At 35.6% G+C, this 23248-nt stretch overlaps 3 protein-coding genes across 4 annotated transcripts; all 3 read right to left on the bottom strand.

Moving 5' to 3' along the window:
- Positions 1-5380: 5380 nt before the first annotated feature.
- Positions 5381-6417, bottom strand: LOC142638523 (GCN5-related N-acetyltransferase 8-like). The gene has a single exon (XM_075812553.1). It carries the CDS (start codon positions 6289-6291, stop codon positions 5584-5586), a length of 708 nt encoding a protein of 235 aa, XP_075668668.1. The 5' UTR covers positions 6292-6417; the 3' UTR covers positions 5381-5583.
- An 821-nt stretch (positions 6418-7238) lies between these two features.
- LOC142638843 (pentatricopeptide repeat-containing protein At3g14730) lies at positions 7239-10897 on the bottom strand. Of its 2 annotated transcripts, XR_012845067.1 has the most exons (2): positions 8586-10897; positions 7845-7862 (listed from the first exon to the last, which is right to left on the bottom strand). XR_012845067.1 is itself a non-coding variant. In XM_075812902.1 (1 exon), the coding sequence occupies exon 1, from the start codon at positions 10823-10825 to the stop codon at positions 8909-8911; it is 1917 nt and encodes a 638-aa protein (XP_075669017.1). In that variant the 5' UTR covers positions 10826-10897; the 3' UTR covers positions 7239-8908. The 2 variants fall into 2 exon arrangements, 1 of the variants encoding a protein (XP_075669017.1); XM_075812902.1 differs by having other exon boundaries at positions 7239-10897.
- A 10970-nt stretch (positions 10898-21867) lies between these two features.
- Positions 21868-22918, bottom strand: LOC142638531 (GCN5-related N-acetyltransferase 8-like). Its single transcript, XM_075812557.1, has one exon. The coding sequence runs from the start codon at positions 22781-22783 to the stop codon at positions 22073-22075; it is 711 nt and encodes a 236-aa protein (XP_075668672.1). The 5' UTR covers positions 22784-22918; the 3' UTR covers positions 21868-22072.
- Positions 22919-23248: the final 330 nt, after the last annotated feature.

Genomic DNA, 23248 nt, shown 5'->3' with positions numbered 1-23248 from the left:
AAGAGTTTGAGTTGCGGAGTTAGCAGTATATTAGAATTATATCGGTAAAAAAAAAAAACTATTATCTTGTTTACTTTAAGCTAATGGAATTAGACGAAATTAGATGTAGGACAAAATTTAAATAGTCGAGCCTACTGTCTCTAGTATGACACAAACATTTAAAATCTTATTCGGTTGTATACGGCAATATGGAGTCTTTTGGGTAAATATTGCTAAAAGTGAAGTTTTTTGGGGTTATAGTCACTGTTCGAAGTTATTTGGGGAAATGAGGAGAGAGGGTGAATTTCGGCAACAGTATTGCCAAAATTCGAAGAAAAGTATGAGAGAGAAAATTAAAAGTGAGGAGAGAGAAATTTTGGAATTTCGGCAACAGTGTTGCCGAAATTCCTTCTGCCCAAACCCTGCCCGCTTCATTGAGTGCCCATGCGCGTGAGTGCCCAAAAGGAAAAAATAAAAAAGGTTTGTGGCAATCCCATTGCCGAAGATGGAGGGAAAAGAAGAAAAAAAAAAGAAAAAAAGAATTACGGCAATGAGATTGCCGAAATAGGGGGGAAAGAAAAAAGAAAAAAGAAAAAAAATGGCCATGTAGTGCCGAAATAGAAAAAAAAAAAAAAAAGTAAAATTGGCAATGGGGTTGCCGAAATAGGGGGGAAAGAAAAAAAAAAAAAAAAAATTGGCCATGTAGTGCCGAAATAGGAAAAAAAAAAAAAAAAAGGAAATGTGGCAAATAAGAGCCAAAAGGAAAGCAATACACAACTCTTTATAAAGGAAAGCAAGCGTGGCACTACCCCAGCTATATTGCCTAGCTACACCAAAGTCCGCTAACAGCCTGAGAAAGCAGCAATGCAATTTATTTTGGCTCTTATTTTCAAATAGTAAAGCCAATACCTGAAACATGTATGCCCTAGCATTCCTTATTTGCCACATTTCCTTTTTTTTTTTTTTTTTTGTTCCCCCCTATTTCGGCAACCCCATTGCCAATTTTCCTTTTTTTTTTTTTTTCCCCCCCAATTTCGGCAACCCCATTGCCAATTTTACTTTTTTTTTTCCCTATTTCGGCACTACATGGCCACCTTTTTTTTTTTCTTCTTTTCCCTCCATTTTCGGCAATGGGATTGCCACAAACCTTTTTTATTTTTTCCTTTTGGGTACTCACACGCATGGGTACTCAATGAAGCGGGCAGGGTTTGGGCAGAAAGAATTTCGGCAACACTATTGCCGAAATTCCAAAATTTCTCTCTCCTCACTTTTAATTTTCTCTCTCATACTTTTCTTCGAATTTCGGCAACACTGTTGCCGAAATTCACTCACTCTCCTCATTTCCCCAAATAACTTCGAACAGTGACTATAACCCCAAAAAACTTAACTTTTAGCAATATTTACCCAAAAGACTCCAGCAATATGCGCCTTTTACACTATTATCTTGTTTACTTTTCATGAATTCAATAATTTCTCAATCTTATACGTCACCCAAGATCAAATTGCAAAACTCATTCATTACTCCGGAAGGAAAATCCATCCACAGAGAATAGAAATGTTGCAAAAATTGGCAGTTCTTTTGTCCCTCGTGACACAGAAACCTCTTACAGACGCAAGCACAAGAAGTTCACATACACGGCCGAACTTTAGGACTTCATTGTGGGCCTAAAACTCTATGTGGGGAAACGTAAGAGTTGCACCAGCCACTAGCAGGCGACACCTATCCCAATCAAGTCGGTTTTCGGAGCACTTGTTATCTTTGGATTATTTTGGTCCTCTCAAGTCTCAGGGGAGGGAGCAAGAACTCTTGACCTGAGATAGTTCCAAGCTGCTCCAACTTTTTTGACTTTAGGGTAGATTGGCACGCGGGACCCCCACGGGTTCTTAATGAAAAAAATGGATTTTGGTGCACCGTCACAAATTAATTATAAATTGACATTTCAACATCCATCGGATTTAATTGAAAAAAAAGGTGTCTTTAGAGTTTTCCTTTAGCTTCAGGATATTCCTGATTTTTGGGTTGATATTGTGTACTTTACGAGTATACAATAATTTTCTGACTTTCAATTCTTTCATTTTACATCGTGTGAATTCTTACTATCATTATCACTGTCGTCATGACCACAATTGCCACCAATAGTGGCACCCCACTACCATCACCACTGTTGCTGCCATTGTCATTACCACCATTGTCGCCCCACCACCAAGACCACAGTTCCTATATCGCCAGATCCCACATCGTACAATCTTTAATGTCAGTTGCCACACTGGACTATCTCCAATGCTATTGTTACAAGTATTATTGCCATCACCACCGTTACCTACCTCTACCAGCACCACCATCACCTCTTTTGCCACCATTTTTACTATCACTGCATTGTCATCATTGCTACACCACTACAATAGTATTTTCTATTTTTGAAAAAGATTTCGATAAAATTTTTAATATTTTTTATCTCTAAAAAATACAAATATATCATTTTATTCTTTTTGTGTGTTTGATTAATATTTTTTGAAGGTAAACTATATTTTTCTTACTTCTATTGTAATGTGCTATATTTGCCTAATATACATGTTATAAAAAAAAAATTTGCCTAATATACAACTAAATTGTATAAGTTTCAAAATTATTATTAAAATTTCTCATCTCTTAAGGAATAAAGAGATTATTATGATAATCAAAATTCATCACAAAATTACAATGTTATCTAAATCAAAATTAAGATGAAACCAAAAGAATAAAAGATAGACTTTGTAATAATTTATTACTCAAAAAATTGGTCGGAATATTCAAATTCATAGTCATGTAGATTATGTTTTGATATAAACTCAAATTCTTATTTTCAAAATAAAAAAGTAAGTATTAACCTAAACCAAAATTCAACCAAATATAAGAGAGAGAGAGAGAGAGAGAGAGAGCTTATTGTTTTTCTGTAGGAAAAAATGTGGATTGAATGGGAGAAATAATATCAAATTTATACACAATATAATGGGAAAAAGAAGAGTCAATATATAAGAAAGAGAAAATGATAAAAAATGTGTAGCCATCAAAAGAGAAACAAAATTGGAGAAAGAGAGAGAATATTGACTTTTTTTTGTTGTGGACAACTGGAAGGAATAGGGGGATAGATGGAAATGAAGTAAGAAGAAATATGTATGAAGATGAAGATGGAAGAGGAAGGGTGGAAGTAGATGAAATGTTGAACAAAGTGAAACTGTAGAATTAAGAAGATATAAAGGAAAATTTTTAAAAATCTCTAATGGTGCTTTTGGATGACATGATTTGGGCATTTAGATTTGGATTTGGATTTAAGTGATTAAAATCCAAATAACTTGTTTGGAAAGTTTAAAAAATGTCAGGAATTTGGATTTGACAAATCTACTAATAATTTTAAACTTTTAAAATACTTGGATTTGAAATAATTTTTAAAATCGATGGATTTCAAATCCTTTGATTTCAAATCTATTAATTTAAAATCCTTTGATTTCAAATCTATAAATTTAAAATCCAAATCCAAGTTTCCAAACACAACCTAATGGGAATCAAATGAAAATTTTAAAAAGACAGTGATCGGAGGGATGAGCATATAGATGAGGCTTCAGTGGTGGAGTAGCGGGAAAGGTGTTCGAAGTTGGCAAGTTGGCGTATGAGCTTATGGATGTTAAGGATGTCCGATGTGGTGGCAAGACGAATGCGTGTGAAGAGAGGGTGACCTGTTGGTGTTGGGTTTGGTAGTGCTGTGGTAGCTGGGGTTGGTGGTGCAGCTGCAGCCATTTTGAGAGAGACAGAGAGAGAGATCGAGTGTGTCTGTGTGTGCGTTATTTATTTATTTTTTTTTTTAAAAATTTATTTATTTATTTTTTTAAAAAAATTTATTTTTTATTTTTTAAAATTTATTTTTTTTCTTGGTGTGGGAAAGTGAGAAAGTTGAGGTTTTTAGTTTCTGCACTTATACTTAATCTTTGAGAATCTGAAGTTATACTACTTGAATTTGGTTTAAATGCAAACAGGAGGAAAGAAATTTCGAGGAAAAAATGGAAGAAAGTTTTTTTTCTAACTTGCACCATTGTTACTTCTTACCGGTTCCTCATTAAAAAAAAAATTAAACCATTGTTACTATTGATCATTGTCATCATTGCGCACCACTACCATAGTCATTGTTATGAAATATTAGTGTCTTGTCGTGCGAATCTAATGACATTTCTGTTGCAGTAGTGGGTAGAGATGATTCAAGAAAGCTTCTGTTGGCATGGGTAGAACAATTGGATCCAGGGAATTTTTTGCTAGGAGAAGCCAAAGCAGCTTGGTTTACTATCAAGTGTGCTACTATGGAAGGATATAGAAATATAATATTGGAAGGTGATGTTCTAAATGTTATTTATCCTTTGAAGAATATAGATTCAGTCCTTCACTGGAGCATTAAATCCATATCTGATAATATTTTGTATTTAGTTAAATCTTTTGTAAATGTTTCTCTCTTTTGTAAATAGAGAAGACAATGCCTTTGCTCATCTTCTGGCCCAATGGCCTGCTTTTGTAACTTGGTTTAGGCTAGTTTCCATCTCTATTCTGCCTTTATTGATGAAAGCTTTAAATAGAGATGGTTCCAAACCCAAACTTTTGGGTATTTCCCTTGTTATGGGTTGAAAAATAAAGTATTTATTAAAAAAAAAAAAAAAACGACATAACATGTTTCGAGATATGGAATTAGCACTAGCATCATACTACATGAAATATTAGTGCCTTTTCGTGAGAACCAAATCACACAACATGTTTCAAGCTTCGGAATTAGCACCAGCACCATGCTTACATGAAATATTAGTGCCTTTTCATTTTTTTTCAAAAAAAATGCTTTTCCACAAGGTTGAGAAATTTTTGAAGTTTCTGGGGTTTCCCCTCCCCCTATAAAATAGATAATGATATTTCTTGTGAGTCACCTCAAATTGGGCTTTTGAGGGTAAAATTGCTTTGGGTGCCCTGACCTCATTATGTCCAATCTAAAGTAACTGTAATCCTAGCTTGGTAAGCATCTATTGTTAGCCTGCCCTACAATAGCCGATTCAAATATTTTGCTGCGTGACCATGAATGTAACTATAGTTAAAATGTGTTGCTCTCGGAAATGTCTTCCTCCTCTTCTCAATGATTCCACCAAATCTAAAAGTAAGCCTCATCCAGACGACTGAAGATGGTTTAATTTTATTTGATACTATGAACGAATAGATGTTAAGAAAAATCCTCTCTTCCTCAGTACGAAGTGATTTATCCCACCATTTTTAAACGGAAAAGATCATCCATGGAGGAGTGCTAGCCAATTTCAAGAGAAAATTTTGAAACAACCAACCTAAACACACAAAACACCAGATATATTGTTACATGCAACAAACACCAAAGACAGTAAATTTGAGGGAACCAAGTAAGGATAGCATTGAAATTACTTGTTAAAAACATCAGGAATCAGGTGAGTTACAAACAACACCCACACCAGATACAGTTCATCTTTGTCATACATTCTAATCCACTTTTCAAATTCATTTCTTGAAATCTAAAAAAACCCACAAAGTACTAAAACCCCACAAAAAGAAAAACCCATTAATTAAATGAATTAAATAGCAGGATTGGCATAAGCTTGGAGAGCCTCACCAGTGAGCCTACAAATCCTCCATTCTTGCAAGACCTTAGCACCCATGTCCTCATAGAACTTAATAGCATTCACATTCCAATCAAGCACCACCCACTCCACTCTCCCATACCCCATCTTCACAGCTTGAGCAGCCACAGCTGAGAGTAGCATCTTCCCAAACCCTTTCCTCCTATAACACTCCCTCACAAACAAGTCCTCCACATAAAACCCTGGTTTCCCCAGGAATGTCGAGTAGTTTGGAAAAAACAAAACAAACCCACCAACCACAACGTCAAAGCCGCAATCCTTATCGTTGGATTTGAAGGTTTCGCCTTCTGGGTCATCGATGGGGAGGTCGAGAGTGGTGGTCTGAGTAATGGGGGAGAAGAAGAGAGGAGGAGATGGAGAAGGTGGGAAAGGGGCTTGGGAGAGTTCGAGGATGAAGATGGTGAAGGATTGGAAAGGTGGGGAAGTGAAGAGCGTGGAGGAGAGGGAGGCTTCTGTGGCGGAGAAGAGGTGGGTGAGGCGTTCAAAGACGGCCATTTGGTGGATGAGTTTGTGGATGTGAGGGATGTCCGATGGGGTGGCAAGGCGGACACGGGAGAAGAGTGGGAGGCCTGTTGGTGTTGGGTTTGGAAGTGCGGTGGCTGCTGGGGTTGGTGCTGGTGGTGGTGCGGCGGCGGCGGCCATTGGATTTTGTGAATATGTCGGTTTGGAAAGGGGTCTAGTTTTTACGGTTCTACAGTTTTCTCTATTGTGTGTGGCAGTTTGGGAGTAAAAAGAGATAGATGAATGATAACAGAGTATGAATTTTAGGAGTTTGGTTGGGGTTGGACACGTGGGGTTTGAGTAAGATGTAAACATTACAGTGCTAAGATGTATGAACAAGAATCCCATTAAGATTTAAGCCCAATCCTAAGGAATTGTTGTTTTTGGGCCTTATTATGGGAAATATATATGTAGCTTGGGTTAAAGTCTCTTATCCAATACTTTGGGACCACCCTGAAATGATTTCTTTTTATATCTTCCATGACAAAATTGAAGTATAATATTTTAGGTGTTGTTCTTTAATTTTTTCTTCTAAAATTCAGCTTTGTATATTTTTTCTTGTGGGATGAAAATGCAATTTTAGTTAAATATAATAACATGACTGAATTTTAAAAGAAGAATTTAAATAACAGCAATTTAGTGATGTACATAAGTTTTGCTCCCATTATTTTTAGGACGGGAGCAATGGAAAAGCATTCATCTTTGTCTGTGAACCATCTTTCAAGTCTCAGAATGAAGAGATGTGCGCTTCATTGTATAGTTTAAGGCTGTTTAAATTTTCAATTGACTCTGCCGAGTAGCAGAAAAACTAGATCAACAAGCCCTTTTACCTTTTGGTCAAGGATCTAAGCACATTGAATGCAAGAGATACCCTATCCTATCCTTTTCTGTATGAGAGAACCTTCAAGCTAATACAAACTACACTGCTATCAAAATCGATAACAATAACGTATCCTTTGAAATGATATCAACTATTGGAAAGGATTCTTATTCATTAACTACAAGAAAACAACTGGCGTTTCATTAAAGTGTAAGACTCGTGTACATTGTCAATAGATACCCAAGCGGAAAATGCTATGTGTAGAGCATTTGCGAATTGCGATTACTCTTAAAAATAAGAATAAGTAACTTAATTTAACCCCAAAAAAAGGAAAAAAAAAATCTTAAAACAAAAAAACAAGAGTTAGGTTCACTGAAAATTATTTATAACTTAGATATCTTATCTGTAACACTGTTGTATAATTCTTTCACAGTATCCTTCCAGCTAAATCTTCAAGCATCAGATTCAAGGTCTCAACAGAACCATTCTTCACTTCCTTGTCACAAGCAGCTAGGTATTCTTCAAAAGTTCCCTGGTTCTCTAAACCATATGAGAAAATATGCAATCAGGTGTAGATTATTACTCCCACTACAACATGCTACCACCACCCCTTTCTCACATGATTTGAGACAAAATGTTTTCACAGCCTGGCAACTAAAGATCATGGCAAGACCACACCTTATTGATGTTTACAAATTAGAGGTAGTAGAATACTTCACAGGAATCACAGCTGAACTTGCAATCCTATTTATATCAGGAGAAAACTTCACTGAGTCTCAATCAGGCTTAAAACTGCCAGTTTCATGACTTTCCAGATCCTCATCTGTTTTGTTTGTGTCTGAATCATCTGTTTTGTTTGCGTCTGAATTCCTCTTTACCATACTTGAATCTGCTAAACGATGCATTTGCAGAAGGAAGAGATTGCCAAAAGGGTTCTGCCACCAATAAAGATAAAGCCACACACACACACAGACAAGACTATGATCTCAAGCAAATATATATAATCTAATTCAATCAGGAAAATAAGTAACTTTGCAAGATATTCATCTAAAACACATAAATGAAACAAGGAAACTTAGCTGTACTGGCAATGACAGAAAGAAGCTCTAGTGCAGACAGACAGAGTATTCTGGTCAATATAAGGACTTTCAACATTCCTGCAGTGCCCAACTCTACTAAATTTTTTGTATTAAAAAAAAAAACCCTTGATTATATTTTCTTTAATCGTTTTGTCCTCCTAGGCTTCAAACAACCTTGGTCACCATTCTAGTAAATGTTTCGTTAATGCAGCGGTCAAATGAGTACTGTGAACTTACTACATGAGCATAGGTCAACACATAGTTAGCGTCATTGATGTCAAGTAAAAAGTTTCATTGGCATGGGGGTGACATGAAACCTGAGAACAACATCCATAATTCATCCACTTCACCAAAAGTTTGAGAAGCAATTGAGTTTATACTGTGCACTGCTAATAATTAATTTTAGAAAAAAAGTATACACGAATTAAAAACATGGATAACTATCACATGTTATAAAATTTGTATTTTCTGAATACACAGAGAATCCCATGACCATTAGATACTGGCAAAATTTTTAAAAAGGGATATGAATCAACCTGTAAGTTGGGGACATAAGCTCAGGTTAGTCTTCTAGTGCTCAACTCAATCATGATCCTTTTGTATTCAGGCTCTTTTCTCCTGATGCTGTCCAGTGAATGATCTTGAATGCATTGTACAGTAGTAGTGTTGTCTTTCCTTTAAAATAGCAAAATTATCTGATGCAAAACATTGCCACTTTGTTTTGCACACAAACCAAAACAAAACTGTTAATACTCTCTGATACAATCTTAGTTTGCCTTCTTTCCCACCTATCCCAGGGAAAATTAAAGAATTTCCTATTGGCACAGTTCCATGCTAGATTTTCAGCACAACCCCAATGTTAGAGATTAGGCACATAACCATACTCATGCAGACGCACAGTCAATGAATTTAAAGTTACATAAATAAGGTTGGTTTCAGGATGGGTCATATCACGCGTAATAAAAGTACGCACACCATTCTTGAGCTCAATCCAACTACACCCTGGTGCATTCTTCACATTTTGTTGCCTCATTGCCTGTCTAATATCTAATACATCTTCATATCGACCACTTACTCCATAAATATTTGACATTAGTACGTAATTTCCACAATGCTCTGGTTCAAGTTTAAGAACCTGTCGTACAACAATGTCAGCAAGATCAGCATTACCATGGAGCCGACATGCTGCTAACAAAGTCCTCCATACCACTGGATTGGCCTCAATAGGCATTGCTTGTGCCAATTCATAAGCTTCCTCAAGCTGCCCAGCTCGACCAAGCATGTCAATCACACAGGCATAATGCTCAATAGTTGGATCCACACCATATTTTGACTTCATCAGCGTCAATAACTCACGCCCATGTCTCACGAGGCCTGCATGGCTGCATGCAGACAATACCCCAATAAATGTGACACCATCAGGCTTAATTTGTGCCTCACACATACGAGAAAACACATCCAAAGCCTCATCACCATGACCTTGCATGCCATATCCCATGATCATGATGTTCCATGAGGCCACATCTTTATTTCTCATCTTACAAAAAACTGAATGAGCATCTCTCATACTGCCACATTTTGCATACATGTCCATAATAGCATTGTTCACTAGCACATCATCAGTATCTTTATGATTGCCATCCTTCCCCAACCCATTGCCTATCATATACCCATGAATCTGTCTTCCATGCATCAGTGCAACCAGATTAGAGCAAGCAGGAAGGACTGCTGTGATAGTAACCAAATCAGGCTTAACTCCAGCACCTAACATCCTATCAAAAAGTCTTAAAGTAACATCATAATCACCGCATTGTCCATGAACAGATATGATTGAATTCCATGAAAATATATCTTTTTCATTTATCGTCTCAAAAATTTCCAAAGCATCTCCAATATGCATGCATTTTCCATACATATCAATCAAGGCATTGGAAACTGCGACACCTGAAACATACCCCATTTTCATCGCAAACCCATGAATTGCTCTCCCATTGTTAAACTCCTCCATCAAAGCTAAAACCGATAACACCCCGGTAACCGTAAATCTATTAGGAACAACTCCTTCTACACCCATTCTCTTAAAAACCTCCAAAACCTCATCCAACCTCCCAATTTGCGCATAACCATTAACCAGCGCATTCCAAAGCGCAACATCCCTCACAGGCAATTTCTCAAACACCTCTTGTGCCTCTACAATCAACCCAAATTTCAAATAGTTATTAACCAAAGCACTGCCAATAAACACATCCACCTCCAACCCAAGTTTAAACAACAGCCCATGAATCTTCCTAACCTCCAAAACCTCCACAATATCACAACAAGCTTTGATCACACAAGGAAAAGTAAACTTGTCTGGCCTAACATCCAACACCCTCATACGCTTATAAAACTCAAACCCATCTTCCGCAAGCCCATTTGAAACAAACCCAGAAATGATTGCGTTATAGGCAAACACATTGCAATGATGGGCTTGGTGATTGAACACCAAAACCGCATCTTTCATTCGGTTGCATTTTGAGTACATGTTGATAAGGCTGGTGGTGGACACGGGAGAGTTGAGAAAGGCATTGGTGAGCATGTAAGAGTGGAGTTGTTTGCCTTTGCTGAGATTCTTGTGGTGGGCACAGCCTTGTAAAGAGGCAACGCAGGTGGAAAGGCTGTAACTTGAGTCATCAGAAAGTTCGGGATTGGATTTTGAAGCTGAGGAAGAGAAGTGAAGAGACAAACAACAAGGTTTGTGGATTCTTGATACGCATAAGATGGTCCTTAGATTCATTTAAAGAAAATCTAAGCTCTCTTTTTGTGTCATTCTAGTGGCTGCTTTCACTTTCACGCTATCATATGTGGGTGTTCTGTATATTAACAGACAGTTTTTGTTTTGTTTGCATGAATGAAACACTACACATGTTGAGACTTGGGGCATCGTTAATCGATAATTGGGCTCCAAAACTAAAACTAGTTTAAATAATTTAAATCAATGATGATATCTTTAAAATATACATATATATATATATATATATATATATATATATATATATATATATATAGGAAATATAGAAGACCAAAATGATGTTAAGATTGAGTTGTTATTAAAATCATATATTATCTTAGGTTATTAAAATTTTAAAATAAGTAATATTTATTTTAATTTTTTGAAACTTTTGGTGCTTAAGTTTTAATCTGATTAGCATATTAATATATTGAAATTTGATAATGAGTTTATGTTATATTAAATTAAATTAATCATTTAATGTATTTATTATGACAAATGCTGTAAGTATATTATATGACATGTAGCACTTTTGTTGAATCACAATAGCTCAAGTACAATTAGGTAAAACCTAACTCTTATCTTCAAAACCAAAAAAAAAAAAAAAATTATAGCAGATAATTATGAAAGAAATTTAAAATAAATAATGATATATTTTAATTTCTAGAAACTTTTGAAAATATAAATTTAGTCAAAGTAATATTTTTAAGCACTAAGCACTATTTTGTTAGTCATGATAAAAGTTTTAGATGTATATAAAATACAAGGATAAAGCAACCAGTTATGCAGCACAAGGAGAAAAAAAAGAAAGAAAAAAAGAAGGTGTTCACTTGACATAACCACAGTGTAGAGTAAAATTTTTTTCCATTTCTTTTTATATTAAGAGATATGATATGGTATCATCGCGCACCCTTGGTGCGATGGTCAATTCATAAGTATAAATGCTTGTGGGGTGTGAGGGGCAAGGGTTAGAGTTCAAGTTTCTAGGAGGGAGTTTTACACACATATACACTTAAATTAGATTAGAGTAGAAATTCTATCTTGTATAAAATTAAACCCACATGAATAAATGAAATCATATTAATTATTTCTCAATATCTCCCAAAATGTGTGGTTCATGAGAAAATAAGATATAAATAATGTTTTTTACGAAAATTAATTTAAGATCAATCTACAATTTTGAGTTTAAATGACAAGGGAAAGATGAATTTAATTCAAACTTAAAAAGTATTTTCACATGGGAACTTGAATTTCTCTATTAGTTTCAAGTTGCTCGAAGTGATTCTCTAGATTCGAAGACTAGGGCTTAAGATCCATAAATGCCTAATTTAATAGGATTTTTGGGGAAATGAGTGAGTTAATTAATAAGACTGAGAGAATCTTAAGTGATTAAGTTCCTAAATGACTAAAGCATTTGGCTATAATTTCCCGCCTATTTTACACTAAAAACCTACTTTTTTTATTCTATTTTACATACCAACTTCTCAAAATACTCCACATTAGTCCATCTGTTCTACAATCTATTTTATTTAAATAATCAATTTTCTCAATTTTTTTTATTATTTCTCTCAACTACCCCCTTTACATATGTGCACTCTCTCTATCTCTCTATACCTATCTCTATACCCATTTTTGAACACAGATCAACTCTCCCTCTCAGTCAAATCTCCCTAGCTCCGATAATGCAAGACCCACGAGCTCCGATCAAGCAAGACCCATGAGTTCCGATCAAACTCGATCAAGCACCGATCAAGCAAGACCTATGAGCTTTGTTCAAGCAAGACCCACAAGCACTGATAAAACAAGACCCACAAGCACCGATCAAGCAAGACCCACAAGCATTGATCGTTCCATAAGCACAGATCAAGCACCGATCGTTCCAATCAAGCACCGATCTGTCTTTTTGTTTGTTTTTCCGTGTGGGTTTGTTTGTGTGTGGGTATGTTTGTGTATCTCTGTGTTGATTTGTCTGTGTGGATGTGTTTGTGTGTGGGTGTGTTTGTGCGCATCTGAGGAAAAAGAAGATGAGGAGAGGAGAAGTTATTGAGTTTGTTGTGCACGGAGAAGAGAGAAGAACAAAAGGTGCAAACGTGAAATTAATAAAATAATAAATGGACGAGCTACAATAATCATATAAATATACATGGTTACTGTAGCAAGTGTATAAATATACATATCTTTACATACTTTTGGAAGTACTGATGTGGAGTATTTTTGAGGCAAAATATGTAAAAGTTGTGTATTTTTCTATTATACTTATACAAGATTTTGCATCCATTGATGTGGATGCTCTAAATTAAATTATTAAGCCCAAGTTACAAAGACCAAGTTATCAAGCTTAATTGAACTAAACTGGTTTGAGGTAAATCATCTCAAAGTGAACTAATTTGGAGTAAATCATCTCGAAGTGAACTAATCCCAAAAAAGTCATCTTGAAGTAAAGTAAATTGCTAAAAATATAATAGATTAAAGCTTAAATGATTATTCTAACACTAAATTGATTTGAAGCAAGCAGGAGATCAAATTACACTTGAATAAACAACTAAATTTTGCATCAAACTAATTGAATACTTGATTAGATAAGATCGCAAGTACAAAGGGAACGGACTTACAAGTATTAAGTCTTCTACAAAGCCTAAGAACTACTTGAATTATCTAAGAACTACTAGATATCCCAATAATTTAAGCACAATTGGTCTCAGAAGTGCTCTAATGTATTTTTGGTTGTGCATGGTGTCTTTTATTTGTAGAATTATCCCCTATTTATACTTGAGGCTTTGACAATTATGCTTGATTTCTTTTTCCATGTGTCTCCCCTTAATTAACACTCATTGCCAAGTGTCTTGTTATTAGTTGGACTTGGTAACATCATATAATCACCTTGGGGCAATTGCTTCCTTTCCATCTTCATTTACTTGGCACGTGTCTTGCCGTCTGACTATTTTTATTAACCGTTTGAGATAATTACCCACGTTTTCCTCGAGGTAATTAAGTTAAGTAACTGCCCAACGTCGTATGTGCATTTATTGACTTGACTTGTCACTAATCTAGGTTTTAATATCTAGTTTAATTATATTCAACATGTGCATCCATGATAACTAATTTTTTTAATGTGGTTGATCCTCCTCTTCCTTGTGTTCTGTAACTTAATTAATTAATGAGTTCTTATGTTACTACAAACAAACTTATTTTTATCACAACTTTCTTACGTGGTAAATTGTAACTGGTTGTCTATTACTTTCAAATAAACTTACAACTTTATATCCACTAATCAGTAATCACATTAAACACATGAGGAGCTGTCACAAATGATGACAATTAGGCCTGTTCAAGATTTAACTGGCACGGATGAAACCGGTCGGCACCGAACCAATCCGACTGCTTCCAAGCCTCACTGTAGCTGTTCGATGCGGTGATTGACGGTTTATGGGCAAACTAAAGATGAGCGGTGCAGCGAGCAATGGCTATTTTGCACTCTGACAAGAAACCACACCGAACCGGTATTTATATACATACACACTATGATTTAAAATATATGTTTCAGTGTAAAGAGAAAATAAAACTGAAAACAGACACCAAAGCTAAAGAAACAAGGCAGAAGAAGAATAAGAAAACGACGTTGAGTAAGTTAAGAAAAAAAGTTAGTTAGTTTTTTTTTTTTTTTTTAATTTTTTAATTTTTATTTTATATATATATATATATATATATATATATATATATAAAATTTGGCACTAAAATGATGTCGTTTTAGTACTTGATATCAAATTTTAATACCAGCTCCAAAACGACGTTATTTTATCATTAGATTAAAAAAAAAAAGTATTGTAAGCTGCTAACGATGACGTTTTAAATTTAAACCCTAGGATTATTTACCCATTTTCTCCCATTCTCTCCCTCGCTCTCGTTAGTCCCCTTCTCCTAGACTCCCAGTACCAGCAACAAAATCTTCACATCTCCTCTCTCTTTCGCCTTAACTTCTATCATTTTCTAGTGATCTTCCGACTTCAGAGATCAGATGCTTCTCCTTACAAATGCAATGCTTTTCCACTAGGTTTGTTTATGTAATTTATTTCCAATGGTGTTTGTTTGATCTTTTATGGGTTTGGTTTAGTTTTTTATTTGGGTTTTTTTTTTTTTTTTTTTTGTGATTGGAAATGGTTATGTTTGAGAAAAGATTGTGAATTTGTTAATAGTTAATTGTTTGTAGTTTTCTTTTGTTTTTTTGTTTATAGAATATTTGGTTTTTTTATTTTATTTTTATTTTTTTAATGAGCATGATGTGATTTGGGGTTGTTAATTGCATTGTGTTTGGTACCTAAAAAAATGAGGAATTAACCGAACTAATCGCACCGAACCGGTATCTTACACCGCACCTTGTGTAGACCAGTTCCCAACTCTCCATAGGTGAGGTGTAGTCAGGGATGAGGAAAAACTGTCCCTGTAGGTGCAGCACAAAAAAGCCTCTTAAAACCGGCCGCACCGCACCGTGTACAGCCCTAATGACAATTGTGCACATATTTTTATGATACTAATTTTTGTTTTAATAATTATTTGGCCCAAGTGTGCAATATCATGTTTATGTCTCTTACCTTTCTAGTTTTTAATCTCTCTCTCTCTTTATTATTATTATTTTTACATCATCTTATCTCTACCTTAATCCTTTACCCTAACCCCTCTATATATTCTTTACATTTAAATAATCCCATATTTAATCAGCAGGTACCTGCTGATTAAATATGCACCACCCATTTCTTCGTAGAACGCAATGGCATTGACGTTCCAAACATGCACCACCCACTCCACTCTCCCATACCCCATCTTCACCGCTTGCGCTGCCACAGCCGAGAGTAGCATCTTCCCAAACCCTTTCCTCCTATAACACTTCCTCCCAAACAAGTCCTCCAAGTAAAACCCTAGAGAGTGATGGTGTGAGTAATGGGGGAAAAGAGCATAGAAGGGGTTGGAGTGGGTCACTGCCAGGTGAGAATGGGGTTTGGGAGAGTAAAAGAATGAAGATAGTGACGGATTGGAGAGGAGGACAGGTGAAGACTGTGAAGAGTGAGGAAGAGAGTGGCTTCTGTGGCGGAGAAAAGGTGCATGGTAAAGTTATATACCTCATGAGGTGGTGAAGTTGGGGTGTGGGAATTTACATTTATAGTACTAGTTGAGTTTGGAGATAGGTCATGAGAGTAGGGAAGGCAATTAACGAAGGAGCTACTAGGTGTATGTGTATTTGTAATTTTGTATGTGACTTCTGTATCATACAATTTGTCCACAATATTTTCCCGTTAGGGGAGCTTTTGCCTCACTTAGATTATTCAATTATATTAAATAAGTTACATAGTTATTAAGTAGGTTATGTTATTAAAATTATCTTTTGAGTTGCCGTGTAGGAATTAGGTTTTGGATTCGACGTAACGGTTAAATCTCATATAATATCTCATGCAGTTAAAAATTTAAAAAAGTTTTTTTTTTTTTGATCAAAGGGATGAGATTAAAAAATAATTTAATAACATCAAGTATTTCTACTTTCCTTTTCTTTTTCTTTTAATGGTTCAATTTTTAAAACATAGGCATTTTTTCTTTAAGTGGGAGAACAATGATGCCTTTACAACTTATTTGGGAGCTGGGAGGAGAGAAAAGGAATGGAATAGATCACTAAATTGGAATGGATTTTCACAACTCATTACGGAGGGGGAAAGGAATGAAAGTGAATTAAACAAAATGGAATTTTAAGAAACATTTCATTTATTATGCTATTTGGAACTTTAGTGAAAATGAATGAAATGGTTAGATGGAAATGCAAGTATCTCATAAATCCTAAGGAAAAAAAGGCAAATAAAAGATAAAGAGTATAATAAAAAATATTTACCTTTTTATTCATTATTTTTGAATACTCCCATGTACCCATAAAAATTAAAACTAAAAAACCTTGTTTTATATACCTCTTTGAATGTTCAAAAAGTGTGTAAAACACCTATGAACGTTTAGACCTCCAATTTACAAATTACCAACACAAGCTTATCATCAAACAATGTATGTGCAGAATATGAAAATAAGCTAAATCAAAATTGGTAAAACAATCTAAACCAAAATTAATCACAACCACAGTAGCAATTAAAAGATAAAGATTAAGGGAAGAAAGATGCAAATACAAAGACAATACAATGATGTGTTATTGAAGAGGAAACAGAAGTCTTCGGCGTAAAACCTCTTCGCCGCCCTCCAAGTGGTCAATAATTCATTAGAGAATGAAGTTGGGATACATGAACAGCAGAAGACCCTCAAAGCCTAATCTACCCAGCGTACCTAAGCCCTCCAAGGTTACGCTGAATCTTTGTCTTCTCTAACTTATCGGATTCCGCTATAGCCCATAGCATCAACCAATATCAATTAGTTCATTCCTAATTGCTTTCCAAGCACCAAATAACCTTCTCACAGGTATGGGTATGGTGAGAAAAAGATTTGGCTAATGTACCTCTCAAGGATTTAACAATGGAGAGGGTGAGAGTAAAGGAATTTGAAGAATCAAAGGACGAAGATTGTAGATGAGTCAATCTTGTTTTTTTCTAGGGTTTCTCTCTCAAAATTCTCTTTGGAAGCTCTCTACAATACGTGGGTATAAGAGGTATTTATATTGGTGTGTGTTTAGAATGCGAAAGGTCAGTTTTTAGCCAAACAGAGCATTCTGGCGACTCGAGCTCGCGACTGGAATGAGTCGCGAGTTTGAGTGGCGAGCTAACTGCCTGGCCAGCTGGAGGTTTTGTCCTGTAGTGCGACAGCTGGCGTGACTCTTTAGCTCCCCCTGCATGCTTCACATGTGTGCCTTTTTGGCGACTTGCCAGTTGCAAGGTCCAGTCGCGAGCCTTTGCTTGAGTGCACACTCTTGAGTTTTTCTTCATACTTTCTCACACACTATCCTTACATGATTCTCACCTAAATACAAGAGTTTCTAAATGCTGAATTACAATCAAATTGACACGAAATAAAGCAAACAAAATGATTGAATAAATTCAATCTTACACTCTTTACTTTGGTCAAAATCAAATTGATCCCTTGTTCTTTTAGCGTGTGTTTGTTTGGAGGTGAAATAGGGAGGGCGAAAAACTTTAGAGAAAAAATAGGAAGGAGAACTTTTTTAGAGTGTATTTGATTGGGTGGGGAGGAAGGAAAATAAATAGGGATGGTAATTTAGATCCGACCCCCGGATACCCGGCCCGGCCCGGCCCGACCCGACCCTAATGGGCCGGATTTTACCCGACCCGATAAAGAATAGGGTCGGGTATGGATTTAAAAAAAAAAAACCCTAAGCGAGTCCGGTTTTTGTCAAAAAAATCTGAAACCCAACCCGAAACTCGGCCCGGATAAATACCCGATTATGTTAAATTACTAAAACCCCCTTATGTATATATGTATATATAGATTTGTAACCCTAAGTCACTACCCATCAGCCCCAGCCGCCTCAGTCCCCAGCAGCCCCTCATGCTCACTACCCATCAGCCCCTCACGCTCACGCCTCTCAGTCCCCAAAAGTTAGCAGGCAGCACCGCAGCAGCCCCTCAGCTTCATGCCTCAGTGCCCTCAGCCCCTCAGCTTCACGCCTCAGTGCCCTCAGCCATCACGCCTCAGTACGCCTCAGCCCTCACGCCTCATCACGCCCTCGCCTCAGCCCTTCAGAGCTCATCACGCCCTCACCTTAGCCCTTCATGCCTCAGCACACAGCCACGCCTTGGCCAAGCCCACAGGATCAGCCACGCCTCTGGCCCTCGGCCAAGCTCATAGGTAAACATATGTAGTTGCTAATCTGGGTTTTTCATTTCTTCACTGGAAACCCAGTAGTCTGATGTTTCTAATCTATAACTGATTCTCTTTTTTCTCTCTTTTTGTGGTATTGAATTCTTTTTTCAAGTAACTTTTACATGATTTAGTTTTGTTCATAAACATGGTCTTGTGAAACATGAGTATATGTGTTGTGCTGCTTCTGATTCCAATTGATGTATGTATTTTTGTTTTTCTGTTTTAAAGCTTTGGTTTGTATTGAAAGAGGATCTCAACCAGGAGATGAAACAAAATTTTATTTTTATGGATGCTCTGTAATAGAATCTTTGGAAAATATCATAGTTTCGTATAATTAGTGATTGTATTACATGAAACCAAATTGGGTTACTTTCGTTTTAATTGTTAAATGTGCTTATTTCAACGGGGTATGCTTAGATTATTCATACTTTATTTTGTTACTTTCTGTTTTACCAGATTATCAGTTGGAAAGGTTGTCCAAATTGGGTTTTTGGAGGTAGTTTGGTATCTAGTGATCAGAAGATAGTTTGAGAAGTATTTTTATTGTTGCTAGTTACAAATTGATGAAGTTTATTCCATTTTTTAATTCATTGTTGTTGCAGGTTCTTCAACTATGTCCGGTGATTGTGATCTTCAAACAATTCTTGATGATGGGGAGCCTAACAAGGAGGATGGGAGTTGTGTCACAGTTGCGGAGGATTAGACATTTTGTAATAATTTAGTAGCTCTTTTAATTTTTTAGACTTGTTGGATTAATTTGTTGGTTTGTAATTATTCTAAGCCTTTTGTAATTTCTTAGCATTTTTAATTTGTTGGTTTGTGGAGGATAAAATATTTTGTAATTTCTTAGCCTTTTTAATTTCTTAGACTTGTGGGATTTATTTTGTAACTTTTTAATTTCTTGAACTTGTTGGACTTGTGATATTTATTTTTTGGACTTGTTTGATTTATTTTATTTTATTTTTATTTTGTAGCGTTTTATTTTAACCTATAATTTGAATTGATTTGGCTGCCATATAATGTGGCCTAAATGCCAAATTTTGGCATTTGGGCCACGTTATATGGCTTGAATGAGCTTGAATCTAGAAAAAAAAAATTAATGGGCTTCAATTTTTTTTTTTGGTTGGGCCAGATTTGGGCCCATGAAGATAAACGGGGCCCGTGGGGTTCGACGGGGCGGGTCTGGGCCCCGGAAAAAAAAACCCTATTAATAATCAGGTCGGGTCCGAGCTGTGGGTCTTGGCCCGCGGGTTGGGTCCGGGTATGCAAAAACCCGACTCGAACCTGACCTGTTGCCATTCCTAAAAATAAATGGTAGGGTCTAAGTGTTTTCTCTTATGACCCACAAAAAAATTTTCTCTCCAAAATAGAGAGAAAACTGAGAGAAAAAAAAAAATCATAAAATAAGCTTCTAAAAATACCTTTAAAATTCACATTCATGTCTCTATTGTGTTGGCTTTTTATTTTCTCTATTCATTTTTTCTTCCTTTGTTATTGACTTGTTGACTTTTTTTCCTTGATTTTTTTTTCTTTGTTACTGACGTGATTGTTTTCATTTTTTTATTATTTTTTTCTTCTTTTCTTTTTTCATGTAGCTTCTTTTCTTTTCTTCTTTTTATTTTCTTTGACTTTTTCTAGATGTGTAGTTTTTTTTTTTTTTTTTTTGCTCATGTTTATTTTCTCATTAATTTTGGTTGGTTTTTTTTTTCTCTTTTTTTTTTTAAACATTTTGTTATGCTTTTTTTTTTTTAGTGTCTATCTATACATAAATTTTTTTAAAAGTATAATGTGTTACCTTTTATTTTATTTAATAGAGACATGATAATAAATTTATACAAACTTTATTTTCAACAAAACAAAATTTTTTTTTTCCATTCATCCACTTTTCCACCCTCCCAATCAAACATAAATGAGAAAAATTAAAATCTTCTCTATCCTCTCTGCATTTTTTATTCTTTCACTTTTTCATTCTTCTAACCAAATGGACCCTTAATGTGAAATGATAGTTAAGTCCTTGAATTTTGAAAATTCTCCAAATTGATTGTTTGTTCTTTTAGTGTGAAATGATAGTTAATTCCTTGAACTTTGAGAAATCTCTAAATTAATTGTTTTGTTACTAACAAGATTGAATAAATAACACATCATGTAAGGAGCAACCGATTCATTTTAGAAAGAAAAAAATTATTTAAAAGTAAGATTTATTAAATAACTATTTTTAAATTTATTAATAGAATAAGAAGAATGGATGAATTTAGAAATTTTTATAATTCAAAAACTTATTATTTTAAATTTAAGAACAAGAAATCACTTAATTTTAACCCATTCATAACGTTTTAGGTGTGTTTGAATATCGCTTATTGCTAAAAATTAAAAATTAAAAATATTATACTAAAATAATATTTAAATGTATGAATTATACTTGAGACTCAATTTAAAAAAAAGTTGGTAGTTCTCCTAAATAGTACACAAGACCTGCATAAACGCAGTGAACGCAAGGGTGAAGGAAAAAACGTGTATCCAAACGTGTATCTTAATATTGTTCATGTATTGTTTATGGGATCCATAAACACTTTATTCAGAAAAAAAAAAATTAAATATGAGACCCTCAATACTATTTACACATTTAAAAATTATTTTGCTACAGTATTTTTAGTTTTCAGTTTTCAGCAATAAGTTCTATCCAAACGGACCCGTAATATCTTATCCTTAAAAAAAAAAAAAAAAAAAATTCTTTGACAAGGTTTTCAAAGTCGGTGGCACAAACCTCCCGCATAGTACGTATCTACAATCTGACAAGTCACAAGCATAGACTGTGGGCCTCACATCATGACGACTCGCGAGGGGTCTAGAACTTTGGATACGTGGAGAAAAATAAAAATTGCAATTCAATCATGTCGGATTCAGAGCACTTTTTGGTCCTCTAAAGGAAAGAACATAATAAGAAGCGTCTCAGTCTCAGGCTCTCAGCCCTCTAGATAGTTCCAGATTAGCCTCAACCCAAATCACTTCCCACAAAGAAGTCTCAGCCCACAAGTCTGGTAACCCAGCAACAGCTTATTCAAATGTTTTCGGAAAGTGATTACTGATTTTATCCCACTATAATTTAAAAGGAATAGATAATCCATGCATGAATGAGGATTAGCCAATTACAAAGATTTGAAATTTTTGAAAAATTTTTTTTTTTTTGATACAACGAAACACACAAAGCACCATATAAGTAGTTACATTCAACAAACACCAATGAAAGTAAATTTGAGGAATCAACTAAAGCATAGCTGCATAGAAGTTAAATCACATAGAGAAAACATCAAGGAATCAAGTAGATCACAAACACACTCACATCAGATGCATCAAACCATAATGTTCCTTTTTATTTCTAGGAATCTAAAAACACACAAACAAATAAATAAAAGCCACAAAAAAGAAAAAAAGAAAAAAAAGAGAACCCATTAATTTTTAGATAGCAGCAGGATTGGCATAAGCTTGGAGAGCCTCATCAGTAAGCCTGCAAATCCTCCAATCTTGCAAGACCTTAGCACCCATTTCCTCATAGAACTTTATAGCTTTCACATTCCAATCAAGCACCGTCCACTCCACTCTCCCATACCCCATCTTCACAGCTTGAGCAGCCACAGCTGAGAGTAGCATCTTCCCAAACCCTTTCCTCCTATAACACTCTCTCACGAACAAGTCCTCCACGTAAAACCCTGGTTTCCCCAAGAAAGTTGAGTAGTTCGGAAAAAACAAAGCAAACCCACCAACCACAACGTCAAAGCCACAATCTTTATCATTGGATTTAAAGGTTTCGATTTCTGGGTCATCGATGGGGAGGTCGAGAGTGATGGTTTGGGTAATGGGGGAGAAGAGAGCTGAGTGTGTGTGGAGTTGGGGAGGGAATGGGGTTTGGGAGAGTTCTAGGATGAAGACAGTGAAGGATTGGAAAGGTGGGGAAGTGAAGAGTGTGGAGGAGAGGGAGGCTTCAGTGGCGGAGCAGTGGTGGGCAAGGTGTTCGAAGTTAGCGAGCTGGTGGATGAGCTTGTGGATGTGAGGGACGTCCGATGCGGTGGCGAGACGGATGCGTGTAAAGAGAGGGTGTCCTATTGGTGTTGGGTCTGGTAGTGCTGTGGCAGCTGGGGTTGGCGCTGGTGGTGGTGCAGCTGCGGCCATTTTTTGAGTGTGTTTTTTTTTTGGTTCTTTGTTGTTGGTTTGGGAAAGTGAGAAAGTTGGGGTTTCTAGTTTCTGCAGTTATACTTACTCTTCAAGAATCTACAGTTATACTAGTTGAGTTTTGGTTTAGTGGTTGAAACAGGAGGTAAGAAATTTCGAGGAGATTAAGGAGAGTTTTTCTAACTTGTTACGTGTACCACTAAAAGTCACCAAACACAAATTTTCCCCCCCATGAGTTGACAGGGTCTATCAGATAATCAACTTTTATGATTAACTTGCTCCGCAATTTCACAATATTTTAACACCCGGTTAATATGACAAATTTTTATTAATTTTTATTTAAAATTATCACTCGTGTTACTTTTTTACCTATTAATAATCATTCGCTAAGTTAATAGTTTATAAACAAGTTGCGTCTTTAGCATTTTTCATCTTAAAAATGCACATTATATAGTAATTTTTTAA

The sequence above is a fragment of the Castanea sativa genome, chromosome 6 (genome assembly GCF_040712315.1).
Source record: "Castanea sativa cultivar Marrone di Chiusa Pesio chromosome 6, ASM4071231v1".
In the NCBI taxonomy this organism is placed as follows: domain Eukaryota; kingdom Viridiplantae; phylum Streptophyta; class Magnoliopsida; order Fagales; family Fagaceae; genus Castanea; species Castanea sativa.
This window is presented reverse-complemented; position numbering and strand designations above follow the sequence as displayed.